General features: G+C 43.7%; 1 protein-coding gene across 1 annotated transcript; it reads right to left on the bottom strand.

Annotated features, from left to right (window-relative positions):
• Positions 1 to 991: 991 nt before the first annotated feature.
• On the bottom strand, positions 992 to 27181 carry T265_09377 (hypothetical protein; the record flags this gene model as incomplete). The annotated part of the gene is made up of 2 exons (XM_009175421.1): positions 992 to 1651; positions 27089 to 27181. The coding sequence occupies 2 exons, from the start codon at positions 27179 to 27181 to the stop codon at positions 992 to 994; spliced, it is 753 nt and encodes a 250-aa protein (XP_009173685.1).
• Positions 27182 to 27360: the final 179 nt, after the last annotated feature.

Raw genomic sequence — 27360 nt, 5'->3', positions numbered from 1 at the left:
ATCTGTTTTTTCTGAAACCATGCTGGGCAGCCGAAAGCAATCCGTTTTCCTCTAAGTGTTTATTGATTTTGTTTGCCACCAGTCGCTCAAGCACTTTGGAAATCACCGGCAACAGAGTCACCGGCCGGCAGTTTGACAAGACCGAACGATTGCCTCCTTTATATATGGGAGTGATAACGCCCCTCTTCCAGTCGGTGGGAACCACACCGTTATTTAGGGACGAACTGAATAACTCAGCGAGAGGTGTGCATAGGGAATGAGCACACTGCTTGAGGATAAATGGTGTTATCTGATCGGCACTGGGAGATTTTGTGTGATTTAGTTCGAGCAACGTTCGGAGTACACATTCTGGAGTCACAATTACTTCATGTAGGGAGGTGGGCGGTGAGGGAGACATAAACGACATCCGGCTTATATATTCCTTTTTACAGTAAACAGTGGAAAAGAACTCCGCCAGTTCTTCAGCTGCAGCTGACGCAGTGGCCGTTAGTCCATTAGGGGTATGCAGAGGTGAAATACCCGGTTTCACAGACGCCGTATTATTGATGATCCAAGAGAGAAGCTTCGGATTTTTTTCCATTTTCTCTAAAAGCATTAGCTGGTAATCCTTTTTGTCGTTCACGACCAGCGTGAACGGAAAGCGACGTTAAAGAATCCAGGAGCTTTTGCCGCTTAATATCGACGGCCAACGAGAAGTTGGCCAGGAAGTCCGCGCCGATGATTGGGACGTGTACGTCGGCGACGGTGAAAATCCAGGGGAATGAACGGCGAAGACCCAGGTCAAGCGTCAGTGACGTATGACCGAAGGCAGCTATGCGCGTGCCGTTAGCCGCCTGTAGTTCCGTTAGCGGGTTAGAAGTGTAGCGTTTCGAGTTTCCGACAGGAATAACGGTAAGTTCTGCACCGGTGTCGACGAGGGACCGCATTCCGTTGGTTCTGTCCGTAACGTAGTGAAGGCGATTAGGTGACTGGCCAGTGGCAGCTGTCACCACTACTGACTGGCCAGTAAGTTTCCCTGGTCATGGGAGACGTAAGCACATGGCGGTGTGCAACGTAGAGCCTTGCCTTTGAATTTCGTGTGGTAATGGCAAAATCGGTTGGGATTCCGAGATGGAGAGGCCGGTTTACGTGAAACCGGACGGGACTTGCGTGACGTGTTAGTCCGCGCCGCTGTGGTGACTACCTTGTTTACCGTGGCCACCAGTTGATCGATTTGCGCCTGCATTCGATCGAGGCGTGCCATAACAGGGTTGTCGTTACGCTGAATGGGTTTTTGTGATGTTGGGGCTATCAAACGGTCGGCGACGCATTCGTGGATCTTATCTGCCGTCTCAGCGAGTGACGACAGAGGGACATCTGACTGAGTAGCCAGAATTTGGCAGTGCAACTGCTTTAAAATGGCCTCGTCAAAAGACTTCCCGCATGCAATGCTTTGCATGTGCCGTGGCAGTTGCGAAGGTGTGCGATCACCCAGTTCGACCCCTGCAAGCAACTTTTGAGGATTCGCTTCGTCCGAGGTGGCTGTCCGTTTAATAATCGCTGCTTCTAGTGTGGTATAAGGATTTGACGCCGGCATAGGATCAATCAGGTCAATAACCTCCGCGGCAACCTCGGTCGGGAGTTGAGAAACCACGTAAGACAACATGGTCTGCTGTGAGGTAATTCGGCGGAAATGGAAGTAAAATTCTAGTTGGATAACCCATACTCTAGGGTTACTGAGTTCAAAAGTTGGCAGTTATACGTGAACGGCGTTTTCAACCAACACAGTGTTGAGTCCGTCTTCGTTAGACATGGCTGAAAAAGATTACTGGACTAAGTGTATGCGTGAGAGATATGGGAGTTCTGAGCTAGCAAGAAAAATAGAAAACAGCAAAAAATGTTCGGGCTCACCAATTATGTAGTGGTTAACGGCCCTATGGAGTCTCTAGTGAGCTGAACAAATTACCGATGTAAGCCAGATACAAAGTCACGAAAAGAAAAGTACAAGGAAATCTTGACTCACAGTTCAAAATATAAGATTCCGTAGTTGCATATCCCGTTGAAACCCCACACCAAGAATATTTCTATCTTCCTGGTATCCCAGATCCCCGGTGGTCGAAATATTATTCCACAAGCGTGAATACATTAGTCCAGTGTTTGCAGCTGAGGTGTCTGTTCACGTTTGGTGTTAGCAGCGGTCAAATATAGCCAACCAGCGGTCACAACAACAGTCACTCAGCAAAAGTCTCGAAGTCACGTTGGAGCCAACGAGCGGGCGGTAGCGGTTGTATTTCAGTAAAACAAACTTTTGTACAGCGATGTGACTGATAATGATGGGGAAAAAGAAGATGATACTGAGCATGAAAAAGGGCAGTTTACAAGTGCTACAAGTTGGTGTCCAGTTTCCTAACTTATTCTGTCTCTCTAAAACAGCTACGTTCGTCCGCGCAGATGTGGAAGCTGAGTCCGAAAATTCGCGGTCTGCGAGGTCCCACATTCAAGTAAGATTTAAAGAGTATTCTACAGCAGGTCTCGCCCCGACTGTTGGATCCCGGCTGTGTATTTTCACTGAAAATGAGCAATGTTTCGCCGATTGTGGATAATAGCCACACATCAATTTCCTTAATTGAAAAACATTTTTCTACCGTGGTCACATCCCAAACTTTGAGCACACTGGCCACTATTGCAACCTATAGAAGACCAAGGCGCGATCTACTGGGGTGGATAAAAAGAGCGTGAGATGTAAAACGATGGCTCACCAATCATAAAAGCCTTGATGCTATGTGGCTCTCGCCTTTTTTGTTTAAACTTCAGGTTCGTCGATCTCATTTGGATGCGGTAATACCAAAAAACGTCACTCACAGTTGCCTCCGTCAACTTTATTGCGACTTCTAGTAATTAAGCATCTTACTACCCAATAATAATCCAAGAGGCATGGCTAAGTAGCCATACAAATATTTCTGCCACCGTTGTGGACCACTGTTGGAACTTACAATCCCAACTTACGGTTCTGCCCAAAGCGCAGAAAGGTCCGATTTACGAAAGGGCATCAAATACCAGAAAGTTGAAAACAAACTCTGCTCCTTTCAATGATCACTCGCTTCTACACACACCTGCCTTTGGTTGCCACAGCCAAAATTTTCAACAACTGGCTCGTCCATGAAACCCGGTCGGACGGAAAAGCAACCTGTGGTAATTAAGCGGTAATTCTGAAAGCGTTGGTAGGGTCACTTTTGGATTCCCATGGTTGGGCCAGCCTTGGCCAGCCTCTGTAGGTCAGCAGAGCTCAAGCTTCAAATGACTGTATTCGATGCCTTACTTGAAGAGGCCCACTGCGCCAACAATCTTGTGGAACCTGTGGCATTTGACGCACCTATTTATGCCACATTCGTCTCACTCATGGTGTCGTAGAAAGAAAAGTAGTGCATCTTAATAGGTTAATCACCCTGAGGGCATATAAAAAACCAGGTGTCACGTGGACAAACTGAGTTTTCAGTAGATGAAGCTATGTGCACCAACAGCATCTAGTAACTCCCTCCAGCCCAAGTCAAAACTTCGCCGCGAAGGCGAGATCCCGCACACACACAGCACAATTGCACTAAACCTGCCCTATAATGGGGGACTCATTGATGGCGAACCTAAAACCTAATTTCTTTTAAGACCCAACGACCATGTCCATGCCTCGCCCATATTTCTGTGGTCACTGCGTCCCCTTTGCCGATCAACGGAAATCTCATGAGGGTGAAGTGGGCGTTGATTCAACCTAAAAATCTAGATCTATGTACCTACAAAAAACAAGGTACGGGATGGAATCTATGCTGGCTAGCTTAATCGCAAAAAACTGCGAAATAGGTACGCGCATTTCCGCTACTTTAGTACCGCAGCCCTCTGAGTTCACCTGAGGTGATTTATATCCTCCTATTTCGCTTTACCGGGCTTCCTAAAGTTACCGCTGCTTACCTTATCAGCAAGAAAGTGCAGTGAAATCAAAGCTTTCTGCAGTGAAAATTGCCTAGCTTCGTCCGTGTAATTTCCATGGCGTGCAACGATACGCCTTAGTAAGGCCTGTTATGGTGCCTATCCAGACATCGCTCGACAGCGCAACCGTCACATCCAAGTTCAGCGATAACTGGTAACAGTAGATTGTTGCTCTATTTTGTTTTAATGATCGAAAAATCCAAACGCTTCTGTTTGAGACTTCTCCCAGGCAAATCTAACTGCATTGGGGGCCGGTTTATCGGCACGAACTGGTCTGACAGGCTCAATCAGTAATCAAGGTAAATTAAAAATTTCATTACCAGAAATCTACAGCGACACCAATCTGTTCGTCAACTACCCAAGGTTATTCATGGTCAGCAACGGTTTTCAGCTTCAGTTTAAATCAACCAACCCCATCGCTGAAGTAAGTGTGCCTCTTGTCAAGTTGTTCTGTTATTTCCACAAGTTTCGATTAAATATAACGTAGTAACTGTCCCAACTCTTGTTCATTTCACTCCGTTGCACTGTTCCCAGACACACTCATACCGTAACGAATCGGTCATTCCTCAAATGGTATGCACCATGCGATTGGAGAAATAAACTAACTATTATGATCAGAGGCCACAAAGTTGCCCTGAACCCATTACGTAGTATCCGCAGGAACAATCTTTTTCTGAATTTCGATTAAACTGAACTTGTTTAGCTACCCCGTGACCAGATTATATTCATCCCTTGACACTGAGGGAAGCGTCGCGCCAATGGGGATGATCTCTTGAAGCTGTTCAGGCGATCCATCAACAGGGGTTCTTTCCTGCGACTCGGAAGGAGACTGCCTTACCAGCCTCCTTCATATTTGCCGAGCTTTGGCACCTGCTAGATATATGTTTATCCGGCTCACCAGCACATTTTGCAGAGCAGAGAAAAGTGCGCAAATCCAGTGTGTCATGGCGTACCCATCTACCAGAAACATAATATTAAGAACATAAAGCGGAATCTCGCCGATCCACCCCTGCTTTAGGAACATGCCGCTTTTTATGCACAGATCAAACTAAGCCAAACAAGGCCGACCTATTTTGGGCACCATATCCCCCGAGTTCACGAACACCGTCCATTGAAAATCCCAAATCCCACTTCTCCATAAAATCAACGTACACAGCATCCGAGTGACGGCAATGAGACCGGTTTCGATATTTCATTTGCGATAAACTTTCCTGGACATGGGTGGAAAATGCTCTCACAACTTTTGCGGCTATGGCTTCAGAGTCTATTAGAATCTATGTTGTTGGGCCGAGTGGATATCGCTTATGTGGAACGTTGGACACTAAACGTGTATCACTCTCTTAGAAAAAGATATGTAAGCATCCCTCTTTCCTCGTAAATCTCGAAAATGTCCTCGCAATAGGTTCAGTGGAAGGTTTCGGACCATATCCAGGCTAGACAAAAGGAACCTGGGTATCCGATTGCCCTCTGCTACTTGTTTTTCGCTACTGCATGAGAAAAGCATAAATGAAGATGAACAAACGTGCCTTCCATCGATTAGGAACAGTAGATTTTAGAACGCCATAAACCACTCTCCTTTGGCCAATCCGGACAATCTGTCACTTTGTTGAACCTGTTCAAGCGTAGCCAGGTTGGTTCATGTCCTTGGGTTTGCGTACTGAAATTGCGATGATGATTTATTGACCTCCGTCTATCACGCAGCTGAAACCTTCATGCTAGGTAGAACAAGACAAGTTCAGCTGCCGAAAAAGGTTTGACTGCTCTCTCTCTCTCCACTTTTACTTTAATTATATTTAGCAGAGATAGGAGAAAAGGGTGTATAACTCAACAATACAGACTTCTATGAGCGCATCAAACGACTCGCCACTGAGCTCTACAATCACAGAGTTTATCATTACGGGTCGGTCGGTCCATAAAGCTTCAACGGATGCTGCCTCTTTGTCGTCCGGGCTTGGGGTCGGCATAAAAAAGCGATTTGTTCCTAAAATATACATATTTCTGTGGTTGCAGTATGGTGGCACCTACCCGATGCCATGAGGCCAGCCGTTTTAATTGTGGGTGCCGGGACAGTATTATGGCTCACGTGCAAACAATAGCGTCACTAACAAGGTTCTGGCAATACCGCATTCCACAAGGTGGTTACAATTAAAAAATAGTTAACTAGCTGATTATGCCTCTAGTGCTAGGCCAACTTTCTGCCTCACCCCTGTTTATGGCATGCAAGACTGTGGCAGCTAGAAACAACGTACCATTGTTAAATGATTTACAAACGATAAACTGACTGACAACTGAAAATATTAGGGTGTTACATCAGCCGTCACGTGGGGTCTATATCCAGGTGAAATTACAACTACATTCGACAGGGGGTTATTCGAAAAAGAAACAGTCACTCAGTACCCCTTTGGCCAGATGACGCCACGGTATTTCTTTGGGGCGCATTTCAGACCAGTTTCGGAATACTGAATGTCAAAGTTCTCTGCTGGGATAGGTCCAACCCAGTGTGACGACGCTGGATGTAGGCTTGGGGGACGTCCCAGATGATGAAGTCACACAGAACAGTTGTGCTCGTTCATCTATAGAAATCATGCAGTTGATTTGATCTACACTCAACCAATACTGCAGATGAGCTTTGGTGAGAATTTAGGATTTTTTCATTGTATGGATCACTCGTATGTATACCAAACAGAGCTCCATTAGTCCGGACTGCTAACCTCTTCAAATAAAAACGATGCAGTGAGAGTAAATTGCTCACTTTGATATGAATGTGTGCTTTACGGATTGAACACACTTGAGTAACTCGATTTACTCAGTTCGACCGAACGGAAATGTTATGTTGGTGCATGTAGTCCTATATGACCACCGCCGGGTGGATGTAGATTTTGTAACACTTGGCTAAATAGACATAAGTTTATCAAACGTGTCCCCGGAAAAGTCGATAGTGAAACAGAAGGAAGCAACAGTACATAGGTTCACAGATTGATGCACAGGATCGAGACCTTTGCCCAAACATATCGAGACGGTTTGTTCTTGTCGTTCAGTGGCTTCTGTTAGTTCGAAAGGCACAAGCTAAAAAAGGGCGTGGCACTGCTCCTCAACCTCCCAGCGCGGAGTAGTATTCTTGCCAGCGCGAGGACTCGAATCTAAACGTGTACAATAGGTTTTTAACTTGGTAATAAATGCAGCGTGGGCTACTGTCAGAAGGAGGTTATTCAACGCGCTAACTACCAAAATGATGAAAAACTGTTGCCTAACACAGTTGTGTGCAGTGAACTTGAAAAACTTCTGACCGTATCTCCTTTGTGTGTTAGTCGTGTCAACAAATAAAACCTGTACACGAAACAATGTACAACCAGAGCATGAGAAATTATTAGGTCTCCTTGAAGGTGACGATGCTCTGGGTGGAGTGAGCCAAGTACCGCGAGACGCGTTTTAGAATCAAAGGATTTCTTGCCGGTAACTATTTCCATAACGGCTCTTTGGAAACGCCCTGTTGTGGTTCGGCTTTTCTTGACACTTGGTCGGCGTATTCAGGAAGGTGTCTGACGTAATTCTTTTGGACTATCTAGAAGTCCATGCAAGTAATGCGGATGGAAGCTCGCCGAGAACGGCGCATGCCATTTGATCCGATTTTTTGCTTTGCAGTGAGAGGGGCATGTCTTCTGACATAATCTCCTGGTCTGTTAGGAGTCTTAGCGTAAATTCAGACGAGTGAGACGGTGTTTCTGGCGCATACGATACTCGGCGGGGAAATAGGAAAAATATGTTGACCAGCGGGTAAGCCATCATACTGGGAGATAACGGTTCCGTTACTGCGACGTCGTACTTGATTCTGTGGACAGTCCCGTATATAATCGTTTCGGGCTAGTCATTTGGGGTTAACCGTAGAGTTAGGATTGACTTGTGAATCGTAATAAGCTAATACCTGCATGAACCGAGGATATTCATAGGTCCATCGGCGGGACATGTGCTTCTGTGCTGCCCTTAGACTACGGCCCGAGAGTGCTTATAATATTAGACCACCGTAGTGAGGCGACACTATTGCTATTGCTCATTGTTCCCTACAAGTTGAGAATTAAACCTATTATTATTATTATTTCATCGGATGTTGCCTACTGTTTATGACATTGTTCTCTTTTCGCACAATCCCCACTACCAGCAAATCCTCCAGTCATGCCCCAGCGTGACTGTAAACGCATGATCATGCCAGACGGTACACCACCCACAATTGGGCAAAAACATTATTATTATTATTAATATTATTAATATTATTACAGACTTGAGGAGATCGACTAAGCTGTTTATTCAATTAAGCTACGGGGTACAAGTGTCGGGAATCAGAAGTGGGGTGAAGGTGGGCTTCTGTGCTCTAGAAGAGCAGGTTTGGCACCAGGTAACCACACACTCGCTAGATCTTAACTACTGCCGCATCCATCTTTGAAGACGCATATGGTCTTTGAATACTAAGGGCCAAGTCTATACAAGTCAGTCCCATGATTGCCTCATATATACTCCTCTTTAGCTTTATCTTCGCTGGGTCCAACAACTGGGCACACACGGATCCTTTATTCACAACGATGAGGCTTATTGAGCAAGAAGTAAGTTTGCCTTTATAACATCGAGGTATTTGGACAAGTTTAACAGAAAAATAGACGAAACCAGGTCTAAAATGCATTTTAATTTCAGACCAGCCATTGAGTAAAACCGATTTACTGAAAACGAAACGGATTGACTAACAATTACGGTAATACCGGACTATTCAAAAGATAAAAGCATTTAGCCAACGGGTTTTTGAAGTTTTGGAGCACCTGCGTGCCAAATCGACAACGTACATGGTCAGCATGATAGAAAGCATCTTTTGGCTGTTGGTTTAGGTTATCACGCATAGTCGAGGTCACATAATCAGTGTTCTGCATGGGCACAGACTTAACAATTGCGACAAATAGCTAAGGTCACAACAACATTTATGCATGTCCTCCTTTCGCCGTTAGATTAGGCTATCTTGCAGTGTTGAGGTGTTGTATTTATCGGCTCATATAGGCTTACTATACGTTACTAAGGAAAGCGGGAACACGTAAGGTTACGAGTAAGAAAGACGGCGGTGGACCATTGAATAAGGTTGTCGTGCATACTCAGTGTCGTACACACACACGGGCTCAGCAGTTACGCAAGATAGCCGAGAAGAGTGAAAACACGTTAGCTTATGATGTTGAAGGGTCATTGTTCGCAATCGCACCAGGCTTTCATGCATAGTTCGGGCCTCATTATCAGCGGCCACGTTGGTATTGGCCATGCGTTTGCAATAAGTAGCCAAGGTGAGCGACAGCGCTTGCGGATAACTCGATAAAAGACAATGGATGTACTTATAGAATGGCAATTTAGTTGGGATTTATGATGTATTTTAGACTAGAGCTATCATTCTTTCCGATGGGAAAGATATCATTGTGTTGGTAATTTACCTGCAGATATCGGAGAACGCTGGATTATCCAGTGGCAAGCTGCTCATATGTTAGAACAATAATTAATTACCGAGGTGCATATCTGCATCAAGACTGCATACTGCATCAATTTGTCATCTACTGTTGTACTAGAGGATGACAAGCTATCCAATATGCTCTGTTATGCCGGATTTTGATAAAGAATCCCATCTTACTTGTTACGTCTGACGAGTATAACATATAAAAACGTCATTCACATAATTGCCCGCGTGGAATTCGCAACAGATGTTATGTAGATGTTACCTGCCGTTTAAAGGATGCCCTGAAACGTTAAAATTGCTAGGAGTTGGTCCCTTGCTTTATCAAACAAAGCGGTAGTCGCACGCGAATCCCCGGTGGTCGCTGGCCTTGAATGTTTGTTTGCTTGAACGAAGCGGTACAAGCAGCATATTGCTGGAATGCGCAGACGGGTTAGACTGTCTCCGAGAAAAACTGCAAATTGGAATACCTCCTGGTTTCGGCAAAGTTAATTTAGGCTCATTTCTGGTGAGCGGCCCTTAAAATATCAAAGGTCCCTTTCAGGAGTCCGCAAAATCCCTAGTTGAGCATTAGAAAACCGTGACACCCCTGGCATACCGACATTTTGATCATTAGACGTTTTTATGGACCTTATCCACTAACGCCGAATCAACTGGTCAGTTTTCAACATTTCTTGACATCCCAGAGGAGTTGGTCAGAGGTTTCTTCCTAGCAACTTTTTCACTTGTGAAGTTTCTAGAGCACCTGTTATTTCCGCCACCTTCGGAATGCTTAGCAGGGTCCGGTGGATCTTGTAGTTACGATTACCAAATCCGCGACCGTCACATACCCTTCTTACGCTTGCCAAAGACACCAATTTGACAACTAGGACAATGGACATATTATCTTGTTTAACACCATGGTTTCGCGCTTAAATTTCCCACTGTAACGAACACCAATTTATCTTTGCTTTTACACACTCACAAAGATATGTATGTTGGCCTCTGCTGACTGGTCGACGTCACACAAAGTTTATACGCCACACCTAACATTTCTGCCTCCTCTTCCAACCAATTTCACACGGCAGATTTCGAGGTTCCTGCTCCATTCGTATAAGTCTCTTCCATAACCGATTGGAGAACCATCTAAGTTCCAACACCAAGAACATTTTGCGCATAGCTTATGTGACAGGATGCTCAGCAATCCAATAGCTATTCCCGTAAACATATCGGACTGAAATCATCGAAACTAAACTTCTCATTTGTTTTCTAGATATAACCGTCCGAATTTATGAACTCGTGGCCGCCGAAACCTCCCACTCTGGGAGTCCCTGGTAAATCAGGGAATTCGCTTGTAATACCGTAAGACCACCACCAGTAACGTCGCCAGTGTATGAAAATCTCGGTGCTGAGTCCTGCACATTCTGTGCCAGTCGACACAAACGGGACGTCCAAGTGGTTCAAAAGCTTTACACCTAGCTGCCGAATTAGAACTCAAGATGACGAATATTATGAACAACATCTCAAGTTTTACGTAATGCCAGTCTGCACCTGCCTGATAATATCATTTATCTGCATGTCCCTAAGAAATATCGAAATATATGCAGGAAACAAGTAGATATAAGTAAAGTTTAAATGAACGGAATCCTCCTCGAGGGAACATCGTTTCTGTTGGGCCCACGTCCGCGATGAACTAAATTTTGGTTAACTTCAAACGGGTAGATTCGGTATGCATGTCCGGTACATAGAATCGACGGCAGAACCTGATTTAAGTAGGTGTGAACGGACTTGCTGATACTTGTCATTGAGCATTACTCAATTTCACTGGGTGACGAGCAGTCGAAGTGCACGAGGAATTCAGTGACCACCATTTGCATACACACAATGGTGGGAGTTCATGACTAGCGCTCAAAAGTGGGATGTCGATGGTCACGGATTATGACCTGTACAGGGGTTAACTCTTCATACAGTTGCACACAGTGTAGCCAATGTATCCAAATTTCACTTGACCTGGTAGCAACTCATCATCTTTTGCTCCAGTTTCGGGCAAGACCTAGTGACAATGTGCCAATCAGCTATATAAAACAGGTAACAGGAGTGAAGCTGGCAACCGGCATAGTAATAAAACCCGCAGGCTTGATCGCTTCCATGAAGCGGAGTCAGGGATGTTTCTCGGGTGAGCTTTCTATGCGCATTTGCGTCTGTTGGTTACAAAGTTCGCGGCGCCACATGGGCCTTTGGGAAATAGGGCAAAATTCAACCGCATTGATTGATTTCGACAATCGATCGGGCCATGATGAGTTGCGAGCAAAACACCAGGTGCCAGATTGTTAAAATGGAGGTTCACCAGAAAATGCGATACTGCGAACACAACAGTAAAGTAATGACATCGTACAAACCTCAGATCGTTGGACTACACCGACTTCCGTTCACCGGTTTAGGTACTGCTAATTCCAATAGTGATCCCAGAGTTCACATCAACTCAAGGCAAGATGACCAGAAGACGGTGAAGCCCATGGGTTGATTTAAGCAAGGCATGCAATGACGAAGTCAACGGGCAAAACCAGAAAGACATTATAGGCAGAAAACAAAAGAAACGAGACAAGGAGTTAGGTTGAACAAAAATATCAACGACCCGAGGGTCTGGATGGCTTAGTTTCCTGTCGAGATGCAACAATTTAGACGCCAGGTCGTCCACTTGGAACTTTGGCCGGTGTTATGAACGAGTGACGGATAGGTTTTTGTTGCTTTGTCGCGTTTCCGCGGATTATAATCCACTGTATATAAGTTTCATGTAATAATCGATAGATCCTTTCGGGTTCAACGTGTCTCTCGTAAAAACCAACCTGGTATGCAGTGCAGCTGCTTTGTTTTCTTCCACGTAAGTAGCTCTCAATTTGTACAAAACACTAAGAGGACGGCAACCTACCAGTAAAACGCATGACTGCAGATAGGCGCGGATGAAAAATTTTAGAGAATTAACCGAGGAACATGTTTTTACGGTTAAAAAGCATACTGCCTCACGAATTCGCAACTAGAGAGCGTCGGTGACAATCTATCTTCGTCTGTTTCAGCCACAAAAATTCCTCATCTCAAGCAGTTGAATACACCATAAAAGCATTAGTGTGAGTGTAGTGTCACATAAGCGGTCAACTTTTACACCAGGTCCAGAATTGTGGAGAACGAAGTTGAAAGTGAAACAATAAATGAGGTTCGTTTGTTGAAATAATATATTCCAGGTCACCCAAAGGATATCAATCCAAGTAGTTCGGTTGTTCAAATAGTATAATGTTTCTCACCCTACAAAGAACGCATCACCTTCAAATGAGGAAACATCCGATAGACTAGTCAGTGTAGGTTACAATCGATTTCGGAGATTCATTAATTTCAAATAGACTCAATAACTCACAGACCCTAGTTTTCATGCCAGCCACTAACAATGTAGACGTCGAGTGTAGGTGAGTTTTCAGAATCCGGCAATTCAAATGGCAAAGGTGTTGCTAATTTGATGGATGGGGAATGGTAGTGCTCATTAGCGACCTACGCACTTTACCAGATCAGCAGATGAGTGGGTCTGGAAGGGTACTTCTGCGATTGGACCCTTGCTTTTGCGCTTGGAATTTGCAAGCCGGAGAACTGAGTCTTCTGCACGATCTCAACCGGAGTTCTCCAGTACCATAAGGTCCTAATCGATATTTTACATGAGGGGTCATGTGTAAATAAGAAAAGCCGGCAACATACATGTCAATGTGAGAATTACTAAGCCTGCGTTTTACGTGAAAAAATTCTCACATTGATTTGCCAATAAAAGGGAGTGTTAGTAGCTATGTGTGGGACGAACTATCCGAGATCTGGATGAAATTTGTGCTTGTTTAGGTTCACTCGAAACGAGCTTTAAGCACATTACCATTTGCGATCGGAATAACTGTTGTCTTGTTTGCTTCAATCTGACATGACTCACTGACAAGCTTTTCAGGTAATCGGGCTTTTTCGCATAAACTGAAAAAAACCTGACCGAAAACCCGCATATCTATTTGCGCTACCATCAATATCCAAGCAGCTCAAGGGAAAATATATACACAACGTGGGTGGTGTTTCTTCCAGAGAGGTCATCAAGGGAGGAGCTGGTCAATAAGTGACCAGTTGATTTGGTCGGCATGGATAGAAGATGAGTGGCGCTGCAACCAATCATAAAATTGGTTATTTACACAGTTGATGAGCCGCTAGTGTGCCAAACGGTTAAGTGTGGCAAAACGTTAAGCGGTCAGATTAGAATCTCTTGGGAGTTTTGTAAGACCGTTATTGCTGGTGATTTTCAATAAGGATAAAACAGCAATACAGCGCTTCTCGTCGTCTCAGCATAGCTTTGCTTCACTTGCAGGACAAAGGTCCGATTGAAAGTGACAAATCTGTTCACATTAGCATCCATCCATCTTGCGACTCTCAGTTTGACCGCTGCCAACAGATCAACTGATCCGGTGATCGTGGTGCATGGTTCTAATCCAAAAAGTCAAAGTCATCCTTTGGTTGCGTCGTAGAATAGCATTTGTTGAAATTGAGTTCAGCGAATTGACAGGCTTATGACTTTCCTTAACTATTATATACTGTTTATTCGTATAAAGGGTACGCACATGTTAGGTGAACTGAATGAAGGTGTCATGTAACTGATCAGTGGCTTATGACTTTTTCCAATTAGATGAAACCCTGACATAACTATAATGTTCAGTGAATGACTTGTCATCCTTAGCAAGCATGTTTAATTTGGTTGGACGCTCATGACTGCTATGAATGGACATTTTCACCCCATATTCGGCGGGTTCTGCGGTTTCAGATATTCGATCGTGCGTGAATTTCTTCAAAGTGGCTACACGAAAGATTAGTGGGAATCGGACCTTCTTCCTGAGTTGTAAACGGGAGTTTTCGTGTAAAATGTGCGACGCAAGGATAACAGTTACTCTACAGATGGTGTGAGGAATTATCGGTGGACAGTGGTAATCATGATACGTTCATACAAAGTAACACAAGTTCTCCTGTGCATTTTGGCTTCATAATCAAATTCACAAATTGCTTGGTATTTGATAGTTAAGGCTGGCTTGCCAGACGTTACTTTTTAAAATCTACCGGAATTCCGGCTCTGACGTTATGGTAATACACCCCTGCATGTTGATGTTGGTTGCAAGACAGTCTCGCGTGCTAAGTAGTAGTGATGCTGAAAGGACAGTTTTTGTTGTATTCATCGGAAGAAATCTTACTGGTTGTCTCTCTGTTTGCCTCGAAACTCTGTCATACACAAAATCCACTGATTTGGCTTTAACAAGCTCTTGTGTCAAAGGGGTAACATTATCCAAAAATAAATCCACAGACTGGTAACCAAAGGTTTCGGAAGGATAACTTATCGCCTGGCTGCAAACTTTGTTCTACTAATAATCGAACTCTGACTCATAATACACACTTCTCAAGGGAACCAGAATAATCCAGTGATAAAGCAATAACTAAAAGCACTTTAGAAAGGCCTGGAAAACGAACTATTGCACAATCTGCTCACAAACCACCAATAACCTGTGGAGTCGTTTCTAGGTGAGCTTACTGGATGGTTGAATAGGGTCTCCTGGAGGGAAGGGTTGGAGCTATAAAATTTCAACCACTGCTAACCACCAGGACAGTGTGGTGTTTGGTTTTTTTGCTTTGTTTTACCTTTTGTCTTTTATTTTGCTTCCATTATAACACTACGTATTTTGTCAATTGCATAAATGTTTTATGTTTGATTACGAAAAACCACAAAAAAGCGCACTTGGACGATTTCACGCAATACAAACGTGTTCACGTGCTTCGACTCTCTCTTCTGATTTCGCTCGCACTTGAAGCGGTCATTCGCGAGTCTTATGAGCTAACTCTGGTATCAAAATATTTCAGACCATCTTCGGAATCTAATATGTGTGGGAACTGTTCGGAAGAAGGCCCCTGGACAACCATAATTGGATTATTGTTTATTCGCTGACCTGGGCCAACGACGAACTATTTTAAAGAGAACTATTATTAGTGAATCTGATCCATTTGACCTCTTCATTATTGTATACCCAATCTAGCGTCGTTATTTTCATTCCTTTGCCACACACCCCTGGAAAAGTAACTTATTGGGTAGCCAGACCACTACAGCAGTTATGCCGGGGTGGACACAAATGCGAGAAATCAGTAGACCGATGCGATCGATTTGGAGAATTTCATTAGTTGATTCACGCAGCTCCAAGCGTTCCGGCTGAATCAGTTAACTGTACTATTGAACATTGTTCGCTACTTAGAGATTCGCGATACTTGTTCCACTGTTCAAACACAAGTCTACTGCCATTATAGGCAGCGACGATGGCACCGTAATGAGAGCATGGGTTGATGTAGGAGGCGGTGAGTTCTCAGTCCATAAAACAGCGTTGTTTAGCTAAGGGTTTAAAACAAATGCATATAAGGTCAGCAGAAATCCCATACATGAACAAAGTGAACAATATTATGAAGAGAACAAAAATTCCGTTTTTTAGAGCCACTAGACACGGTGATTTGGTGGAGCAGTGGGGAAAACGGTGACTGCAAGCTATTCATATGAAACCTGTTGAGATAGAGTCAGCTGATACTTTTGTGTTTTCTATGTTCTGATTTAAGCAATAAACATGGGATTACCGCGCCCGATAAAGAAGCTTCTGATCTTCGTCCAGAAGACAGACATCCTTTGAACGTTCTCTCACCAAAGAGCCATTCGGGGCCCTGTGGTCCGTCCCCTGAACGCATGTGGCAAGGCTACTCAGGACGACAAAGTTCGTAAGAAACTGCACATTGGAAATGGCACGTTGACGAGGAAAGCTTACATAAAAATTGGCCAAAACTTCCAGAGAATAAACAATGCCACTCTCCAATGGTTTTAAGAGATGAGGGAAACTCACGGTAAAATATCAACATAATGAGGGTTGTGTCCAAGATACTTATGCGGTTTTCCATAAAGACGGCAATTACAAAATTTGGACATCAGGTTGATGGGATTTCGGGTTATGTGTGGCCTCAGCATCTGCAGGTTCGGTTTCTTCACTATAGATGTTGTATTAAGATGTGTGGAAAACAAATGAACATGGCACATAATGGTGGTAATAAATTTCACAGAATGATCCAATGGTATTGGGATGTGGGATTCAAACCTTGGCACAGGCAAGGATATGGACTTCTCGTGAGCTCCAATAAGAGCGAAACTCGAGTTCAATGCTTCCCCTTTTTGATGTGGGCTCACCAGAATGATTGCACTTGGATAAGAGGACGATTGTTCAAAGGAGAGTCATGTGAGTGTACATTCAACAAATCGCGCAACCAAATAAAATTAAAAGAAAACGATATTTACTGTCGACCAACCAACGCTGTCGTATCCTCACTCGAATCGGATGACGTCGGAAGGGGACAGTTGGGAAGTTAGTGGGATTAAGTATCCAAAGAGGAAGATAGTCTGCCGATCCGCGGATGAATGGCAGGCAGTTATATTCATGCATTCACAGTATGCATGCATGACGAATTTTTTCGGAATTCGTTGGTAGATGAAACGGTGAATATAGTCATTCAAACATAACGATTATTCAGATTTGCTGACAGTATCCCTTCACCCCTAATGCAGGATGTACTTTCCAATTAACCGCTTGTATAGTTGTGCAGAAATTGCATTTCCGTGTTCTAGCTCAGGGTGCAGTCTGGACCTCCAAATGCAAGTCGCAGCGAATTATACTCGTCGGCAATAAGAGAGACTGTGTGATGCGAGAACAATATAGACATTTTGAAGCAACCGGACTGGTTCTGTCAACCGCTTTAAGGGCACAGCGAATATTTTAGACAGCGCGCAACAAAACTTGGCCCCAAGACTACAAGCTAGTGTGCGTTTAACCGATCTGACGTAAATACATCCTTGTACTTTGGACAGAGTTAGTAATTACAGCAAGCCATTCGTGCCGCTTATCTCATGGCTGAACCCTTCATAATATTTGTAATATCAGCTACTTAGGGATGGGATGTTGCTGCGTGGCGTATGATCATTCATATATGGACGCACGCGACAAACGCATGACATCAGTGAACCACTTGAAAAAACCTTTCCGAGCAAAAACTCCCGTAAACAAAAAAATCTGCCTGAACATAAACCAAAGTAGAAACTACCAATAAATGACTACCTGATAAATATTTCAACCAGTCGTTAAACGACGGATGAGATGCATTATTTGGCTGCAAACACACAGCGTGAGCCCGGAGATTACTCAGAAACCCCGAATTGGACAGCAGCACCACGAGTTCTCTTATCAGGCAACAAAAAATTAATCGCCTAGACACCAGATGTGTCTGACGAGCCACCAGCTAATTGAATGACGTTTGCGTCTCTTTGTTTACCAACAAATGATGTGTAAACACGTTATCAGCGACGATCAGAATGATCATTTCCATGTTTATTCCGTTCCAAAGGAATCTACAAACCCGTAGTTATTTGGAAACGACCGTCACTCCTTTCTTACGCGTCATCGGATAACACGATGACGATGGATGATCGTAGCATGTTGATACAGTGTGTGTTGAACTGTCCGTCTTATTGGTTTTCATTATTGACATACACTGTTTATCCGTATGAGTGGCACACCCATTGGACGAGCTAAATGAATATGTCAGTTAACTAATCAGTTGTCTCATGATTGTTTCTAGTGAAAGCAATCCTACCCTAGCTGCGTGGGGCATTGTCACTTTTGGCCGGCGTGCTTAATTTGGTTGTAACCTCATGTCTGCTATGATTGGGCATCTTCCGCTCGTATCAGGAGGATTTTTTGGGTTCACTTGTTCGATTGTGAATGGATTTTTTGAAATGTCGAAACGGACTGGATTAGTGCTTAGTGTGTATTCCTTCTGATTAGAACGTACTGTTTGTAATCTGTTTACGTGTAGGTATCGCGAACTATTTTTCCAACGCCTTGTTTCACGAAACAAACCAGCGCCCCTGTGCCTTAATGAGACGATAAATGTCATTTCTGTGGTTCATTCAAATATCATCATTTGTTGTTTTGAATCCATGGGTTACACAACTTTAGCGGACTTAAAACTAGAGGCGTAGACTGTTGCTACTTTCGCTGGAATCCACGGTCGCCTTTGTGAATGATAAGCGAAGTGAAGGTGTGGAAGGGCTACGATCACAGAGGTGAAGTCTTAACTCATGCTAATAGATTCCTGATTTCCATACGGCTCTGTAAAACACTGCCCAATTGAGGATTCAACAACCCAAAATATTGTGCGCGCGACATCTCAGGGCCTTGCCACTAGAGTAATCTGTCGGGCATGTTCTATAATATTTAGGACGTATGTCCCGAAATGTGAACACAACGATATTTTGAGACAAGATTCTTATAAAAAAAATGGTAGGTTCGGATAGGGCGAACAAACTTGGAAGATGTTCAAAGTGCTATGACTTGTTAGTGTACAACATGTGGCAGGAGTCAGTGTATTTCGATAGTCATTTGGAGGAAGGCGGCAAATGTTCTGTTTGTTTCAGATAGGCATTCGTAAATGCAGCGGCTAATATAGACAGTCAAAAAACAGTAACATCATCACTGAAGACAACAACCCGACAGCAAGCATAATACACCAGTGATTTTCAACATCGTGGTGAAAGCGTTTGCGTACCAAAAGGAACAGGATCATTTAACGACTTCAACGTGCCGCTGACGAGCAACTCAGGAATATGTGATTCAGTATGAAAGTTAGCAGCATGAAAACCATGAAGTACAACCATATTCATTCTTCCGATCTTGATGTTTACGCGGTCGGCCGGGAATCAATGCACTCAAAGCTGACAAAAATGAGCTCGGTTCCAGACTAGGCACATTGAACAAATTGAGTGCAGGGGCAAACGTAGAAACGGCAAAGTGCTACCATCACTTATTCTTTGTATGAGACTGGATTTTCTGGAAAATATCAATTCAAAATTCGATGCTTGCACACATCCACTACACCGGAAGTAAGCCATCTTTGATGGGTGATCGATGACTGCTATCCTAAGAGCTGCCTGTGGATTACCTGTAGAGGTCTTGTTGCACTTATTTTCACCAATAATAACATTCCCAATGGGTGATTTTGGAAAGCTAATGTCGTTTTGAATAGTTGTGAGAATCACGCTGCTACTGTTCCAAAAGAGAATGGGACAGTTGGAAAGAGGACCTGCGTTTTCAGAAAGAAATTTTGATTGAAATTTTCAAATCTCCTAACATTCTCAATAAATCATGAATAGTGAAGAACGACTCACATAATCTGCTTGTGCTTTCTATCTGAGAATTCGTCACTCGAATAGCTAGTCAACAGATGATATGAACTGCATGACTAACCCTGTTTAAGCTCGAGTTAATCACACTGCTCGTATGCCGCTCATGGCTTCAACGGTTTAGCTGATGGTTGGTTTAGACGTTACGCACTACTCGCAAGGTTGCTGAAAATTCCTCGACGGCCCACGACCGATTTTGCCATTTTTGGGGCTCATCAGGTTAGCTCAGTCCCCGAGTTTCCGTCAACCTTATGTTCTACTTGTTTGGTTATTTCTAGAAACATTTGAGATGCGCAGTGCTGATGATCTTCACAAAAGATAAATCAGAAACGCAGTGCTTCTTGGTTTTCTGCATGGTGAAATTAATTACCAGAAGAAATCTTATGTGGTTAAAGACAACGCTTGTGACATTTCTAGTCAGATTTCCCAACAAATGTTTAGAATGGGCTCAAGCAAGTAGTAAGATACATTCACATCTGGCAAACTCACAAGTGTACTTACTAGATGCAACGTTTTATTAGGAAAGTGAAATTTGAACGTCTTATTGCATTTACATGGTGGATAAAACGCATGGTTGACTGATACTCCTCATTCTCTATAAGCCAGAACATCTTGATAAACTAGTTGACCATAGTGTTGAAGTGACTCTAGGGGTCTTCAACGCTTCACTTGAATTTTTAATATCACAAGCCTGTTTGGTGATATTCCTCTCGTTCCTGAGTGGCTCTCGTTTTTCATATGTCACAAACAGTAAACTATTGCAATGAATTCCACAAGACCAGTTTCGGCAGTGGAGATGACCATGGTTTTTTCGTTTTAGGGGGATAAAGTCCTAAATACAGATAATCACAAATAATACTGAATTCGAATCACGTCGTGATGTGATGTGACATTAAACGGGAAAATATAGTTAGTCTGCATGGCGAGAAGGGATATACTCATCAGGTTTGGAATCAGGAAAATGACCCACGTGAGAATCTTCCACGGAGCCTACTTCTTACGTGTCCGTTTCCAAGGTCATATCGGGCATCTGGTGAAATCGTCAAATGGGATACATGAAAGCTAATGTCCTTTTTGTATGGGTCACGGAGATCCAGATACCCACAAGGGTTTGAGTAGTCCACGCACTTTCTTCGAAAAGCATGTAATTCTGTGCGCAGATTAAGGGGAAGTACACTTGCACCCAACATTTATTCTCAAGTGAGTGTTTGATCAGATAGCAAATGATGGCGTACTTATGATCTTGTTTGATTGGACAATGATCGCTATAACTTTATCTCACACAGCTTACATACAGTGTGCAAATACAATGGGCATTCACATTTGGAAAAATTTATGCGGTTGTTGTATGGCGAAATAGGAGGGCATTAGTTTGATGTCCCCAAGAATTTTAATTATCCGGGCCAAAGCAAACAAACGGAACTTTGATCGTGGTTTCAGGAAGTTAGGGAAGAACACTACTTCAGGTAACATTTTAGGTTAATGTGGTAACGTTAAACATCCTTTCAGATCTCAGGCGGTTCAGAATTAAGCACCAGGACTAATGGCTCATATTACGTAAGAGAGCTGGAGAAATGTGCTAAGCATTAACGAGAAACATCCATTAAGATTGGTTATCAGGTAGTGCAGGTGACAGTCGACTTGGTACCTGATCTTGACAGCTTTTTGCAAGCACTTCGCCACAAATCGGCGTGACGTCTTCAGTCTGACGCAATGGCGATCAAACACCCACCAAATGTTTATTTGATTCATGACGAAATGTCTGTGACGAAATTAGTAGGCTCAGAGATCTAGTGAACCATCATACAGCTGCTATAAATAGAATTTCAATGCACACGATTTAGGGTACAGGGACCTTAACCATCAAATTAGTGACTACGATGTTTGGGTTTTAGACGAATTATGGTGTGAATATACACTATTCAGATGGATGGCAATACACCTATGTCGTTTTGTTTGCAAGTTACATATCATATCAGCTAAGACTGTGCGTTCTGCTGAGAATCTGGTCGCTCGTTCAACCATGCACTTCAAAGCCACTGTGTTAAACGCCCGGTGGTCTGTATGTAGTACACACATATACATTGGTTTGTGTACATCTTGCGAGTTTATGGCATACTGTGGTTAGGTCATCCTTGCATCCATATCAAATCTTTATTGAAGGGAAAGTGATATAGATGGCTGAATAGAATTTTCAATGAGTCGAAGCACAACGACAGGTTAATTAAACGCCCTCTAGACGAATCTGTTTGGTCATTACGTTTGATCTAACAATTGGTGCCATGTTCAGCTATGTTGCCACTGTCTAATTTGACAAAGCTTCACTGCAACTTAAGTAAACCGACTGTTCTCTTACATGGACAAGCATAATGTTCTGCCAGTGCAGTTGATAGTTGACCTACCAACGTGATCTACTATGGTGGGCATGTGAGATCAGGTGCGAGCATTGTGTTCGGTTTGAAGTCACTTGAAAACATACGAACTAACGTGAGGCACCTAGTTCCTGGACTGGAAGCCTTGAAAATACACCCCCCCTTCGGAGTTTGGTTCAACCACAATCGGTAGGCAAGGGAATTCGAAACACAGTACAGACCTGTGGCCTTGAGTGGCAGAAATCCATGCCAAAAAGTCCGTCTCAAGCGCTTTTCAGGTTAGAAGGACATCCCACTTGATTACGCAACTCAGATTTATTCAACCTACTCAGCGATGACAATACTTTAAGCCTGTTATTGCAATATCGCCTGACAATTTCTTGTAGATTAATTAAGAACCTTTGCTTGACTACTATAAGTCCGGAACATTCAAATAAGTTGTCTCCAGGAGCTGTCCAGTAGTTCAAACCATTGATTTTGCTAGCATGACTAACTCTATGTTGTCTGCTTCAAAACAACTTTGGAGTTTAAGTGACTGCGCTCAGCGTAATTTATTCAGTAGCTTCAGTAGTTCGGAATAAATGGGTGGGTATTCTGTTTTGGTAATCTACACACTTTCAAAGTGTATTTACTGTGTCTGAATATCATGTTCCTGTCAGGAATCATACTCAGTCAGGTCAGACGGACCACACAGGAATGGTAGCTGTAGTTTCATGAAGTTTCATATGTTTCTTGACAGCAGTCTCCGACAGCAAATGACGGGTTTCGCCTTCTTAGGCCTCATCATGTGCGCGCAGTCCCCGAGTTTTCGTCAATCTTGTGTTCTGTTTGAACCCGAATCTCCAAATGTACCCATTTTCATACAAAATCGGTTTTCAATAACAGTATAATTAGTCTCCTTCACGGAAATTTACTGTGACACCTCAATTATCCTATCAACCAAGACCCCGGGCGGCTTTCATTTGAGGAACACAATCGACCAGAAATTCAGATGGTGTTCAGGTCAGCCTCACATGGGAAACCAAACTGGTTTGCAAATAAGTGTGTTTAGCTAACAGTTTCTATTCTTCTTCCGGAGGTCTAGTGTTAGGGTCATCTGACCACTCCAAATATAATATACCTTGATCGTTTTCAGGAATATTTGAAGCCATATGACCGCTATTCTGTAGGAGATTGCTGCGTCTCATTTACTAGTGCCCAGCCAAAAGTTCAGGGAGACAATAGAACAAAGCTGAAAACAGTCGTGAGTACAACTAATCTCCAGTATTCCAAAAGTTGTTAGCAGATTTGCGAAACAACTTTGCTAACCATAGCGTCAACAATGACGTGAGCAGCCGGCTGTACCGGGATTCACATTGAATGAGCACCAAGTATCAGCAAAACATCCGAAGTAAGCTAGATGAAGACTAACAGATTCGAACAGGACGGTACGATGGATGGGTTCGATTACTGTAGTTTTGACATAATTCGTTTGTCGCTTTATTGCCTTCGGATCTTGCTCAATATGTGGCCAGTGAAATTATTGTCTGGCCTAAGTCCTTAGTTTCCTTATACCTATCTGCAGTTCAATAATTTAAATCATCCACGACGTTCTGTTCCAACAGAAGACGTATGAACACCGGCTAGGAGCGCATCCGATAGGCACGTCGATGTAGGTTACATACGAAGTCGGAAAGTCACCAATTCCAAATATAAGCGCCATGATTTACAGATAGGGGTTGGGAGACTCTAAATTGTACGCCGGTCATCAATCATATAATCGCTGAGTATATGGAAATGTTGATGAGTTTGCCAAATGCAGCAGGTCAGATGGTGACCACAACGCTAATTTAGGGGAAGAGGATTGCTCTTGTCCATCAACCACCAACGCATGTCGCGAGATCACAGTAGATATGTCTACAACCGCTGTTTGCTTCTAAAAAGCGTGTCATCGTCCATTGTTAAATCAATCATTCTCGTTTCAGCTCACAGCTTCAAAGTTTCGGGTGAATGAACCCTAGCTTCTGAGCTCTCGGTCTTTACCATTCTTACTCTGATTGTCACCGCGCACAAAAATAACTCAGTGGAACAAGGAGGTACTTTGAACGTGGTTCTCCACTCTCATTTTATCCTTGGGAACTGTAAATCAGAGAAATGAATCTTCTGGCCGGTCTCAATTGGGATTCTCTTGGAACACCAAATCTTAATCAATATATTAAATAGACTTCTAAAGTGAGAACATGCGTAGAAGAGAAAAGCCGGCAACGGACAAGTCAGACCGAAAGGTATTAGGTCAGAGTTCCGCTAACTAATTTGCCATTTTAAGAGATGCAGTATTCTAACTGTGAATACTCAGAGGGAGCCCGAAGATTAGCCGGAAATCCCGTTGTCAGGACGCGCCCAGACAGAAGAAAAAGCACATGTGCAGAGAGTGATGCATCCCAAAGGTCAACATCGGTACGACACGTCCGGAAAGTAGGTGAGTTGGCGGCTCCCACTAAATACGGCTTAGCAACATACGGCCAGTGTAGTGGGCCTGAGATTGTTCACGACCGCAACTCCGCTATTGGCTGCACGGAGTGAACAAGTGAATGACCATATTTGGCCAATTAATCATCCTATATATTTACGCAGACGCTCTGTATATTTTGTCCTGGCAATACAGCCGTGTCCCCAGTTCTCTGTCTTCTCCCTATCGCGTGGTTTGGCAGGCTCAGTGCAGGCGTAACCCATAGACAGCCACCCACCGCGCAATACAACACTTCGAACTGCACAACAACCATCCACGTCGGAAGTCCTTGCTGTGACGCAACAAAGATAAATGCACCAACTAGAGGCCGCGTGCGCGCGACGAACTAGTAGCCAATTAAATGACGTCTGCACTAGTTTATGTTTATCCGAAATGCAATTCAAACATATTGTCAGCGATAATCGGACGAAACGGTCTTGTTTGCTTTATTCTAACACAATCCACAGACAAGCAGTTATCTTGTAACGGCCAGTAGCATGAGAGAGTCACCCGCTGCTCAAATATCATCGGATCACACGATGGTGGTGGATGATAGTAACCTGTAATACATATAATACCATAATTACTCTCTACGTCACGATATGTTGTTTGTTGATATGGACTGGATTGAATTGGCGATCTTATTGCTTTTTATGATGGACACATTCTTTATCCGTATGAGCGGTACGCACACACTGGATGAACTATATGATGACTTATGATTGTTTCCAATCGGACGAAACTCCACCGTAGCTGGAGTGTTTCATGAATGGATTATCATCAGTATGTGTAATTTGGTTGGCCCCTCATGTTCACCATGATTGAGAATCTCCGTCCCTTATTTGGAGAGTTCATTGGGTCTTAGCTATCAGATCCTGCGTGAATTTCTTCAAGATGAGGACACGGGAGGATTTGAGCATAGTTCATGATGTTTTATTGGTGGCCGTTTGTGGTCTTTTCGGTTTATTGTTCCAGTGCCCTGTTATACGGAACCAAACCAAACCTCCTTGAAGGTGTCAGACCAAACCGTTGCGGCGGTTCATCCGTGTCTTGCCTGTTTCTCACTACCTTCTATCGCGTCTTTACGCGGAGTGTTACTATATTTGTTTTTCTCGTATTTTTGCATCAATCCAAAGGAAACTGTCGATCAGTATTCTTCGTGGGGTTGATTGTTTCAGAACTGGTCCTTTCATCCAGAACGTAATTATCTTCAATGACTGATTTTGTCCAAAAATGTTCAATTCGTTCTAACAAAAACCCTGTATGATGGCGGACACAACCCCCCTAAAGCAAATAGGTGTCATACTGTGACGCTTCATCTTTGGGATGCTGGCTTAGACTTGATATAATTGACCGATTAATCCTTGTTCATTCCAAGAATAACCGAGGCGTTTGCCAAATTTTGGCATCCCCCATCAGCTTTCCATGCATGACGTGACCTCCGACTTGATCAATTAGATCACAGGACTGCTGCGTAGTCAATTCACCAATGTGTGTATGAACGTCGTGAGCAAGAAAACCAATTATACAGTGCTCCCACGATCCTACATTCCTCCACCTTTCTTTGCCTTGCTGTTCTTGTGGTACCTGTCTTACTGCCCCTGTCAGTTTCCAATCTTTTCTGACATGTCATGACGTACGATCTTCGCAACTCCAGCAGCTTGATACGTATTCCAAAATAAATTAGAGGGTTCAGCTGTGCCACGCCTATGATTCGTAGGTTCCACGCGACACTATTGGATACCAAGGAGTAACATTGTCAGGTTACCGGAGCCTGAACACGAGCAGTAAAGATGCGAATGCATGTCCGAACGTCTGAATATCAGGTCATGCCTTAGCTACTGAGCTATTGCACCTGGGCTTCCGAACGAATTTTGACCCTTTCTCCGCGATTTCATGTAATAAAAAAATCGTTCAGCTATGACACTTCCGGTGCCTATCTGTCATGCTACCCGAAAGAAGCAGGAGGGCTAGGATACTGCCAGGTTGCCCAAGCCTAGACAGGGGAATTCGAGAGGCAGATGTCGGGTTCGAACCATGGACCATCCGGTCAGCGGATTCGCGCTCTAACCACATGAGCCATCTCGCCCCGATTTCATGCAATACAATTCAGTATTTCCCTTTGCTCGATCAATAACTTTCCGGCACATCTAAAATTGAGGCTGTACCGTCCCTTGCTCCATACAGCCACTAAACGTGAGTGGTATTCAACCCAACCGGCTTATTCATTCCCACTTTCAGTCATACACGCTGGCTCTTCATGCACCAATAATCGAGCAAGTGTATTGTTTTCAATGCATGCGCGCAGAGTCTGAGGCAGATTTTGGATTGCTAAAGAGGGTCTAAGTGTGCGTTAAACACAATGCTGATCAGCCAGGCGTGGTTGAATGGTAGTGTGCAGCCAACCTGAAAATTCATGGTTTGAAACTACTTAAGGATTCGCTAGTGATTCCCAGCGGGGATGAAACGGCTTTACAATACTTCCAGGCGTTTCGGCACGGATCTACTTTATTGGCAATCAGTTCGCAAATGTTACCAAACGAGGAGATACCACCAAGATCATTAGGAAGCACGAATTCACACCATTCATTCATATTCATATCGCGACTGCGCCTAATCCTGTTGCATGATCTTCGCCGTACTGCGAGACGATCACAACGAAGACTTATTGAAGAACAGCTGGCATGGAGTCAGTGGCGAACACGTGACCCAGGTTCTGGTGCATCCGTATGGCGGAATAAGCTTTGCCTGTTTTTGACTAGTGTATATCCGTGATAAA

This window comes from Opisthorchis viverrini, assembly GCF_000715545.1.
Source record: "Opisthorchis viverrini unplaced genomic scaffold opera_v5_271, whole genome shotgun sequence".
Taxonomy (NCBI): Eukaryota; Metazoa; Platyhelminthes; class Trematoda; order Opisthorchiida; family Opisthorchiidae; genus Opisthorchis; species Opisthorchis viverrini.
The sequence above is the reverse complement of the archived record's forward strand: the minus strand, read 5'-3'. Positions and strand labels throughout refer to the sequence as shown.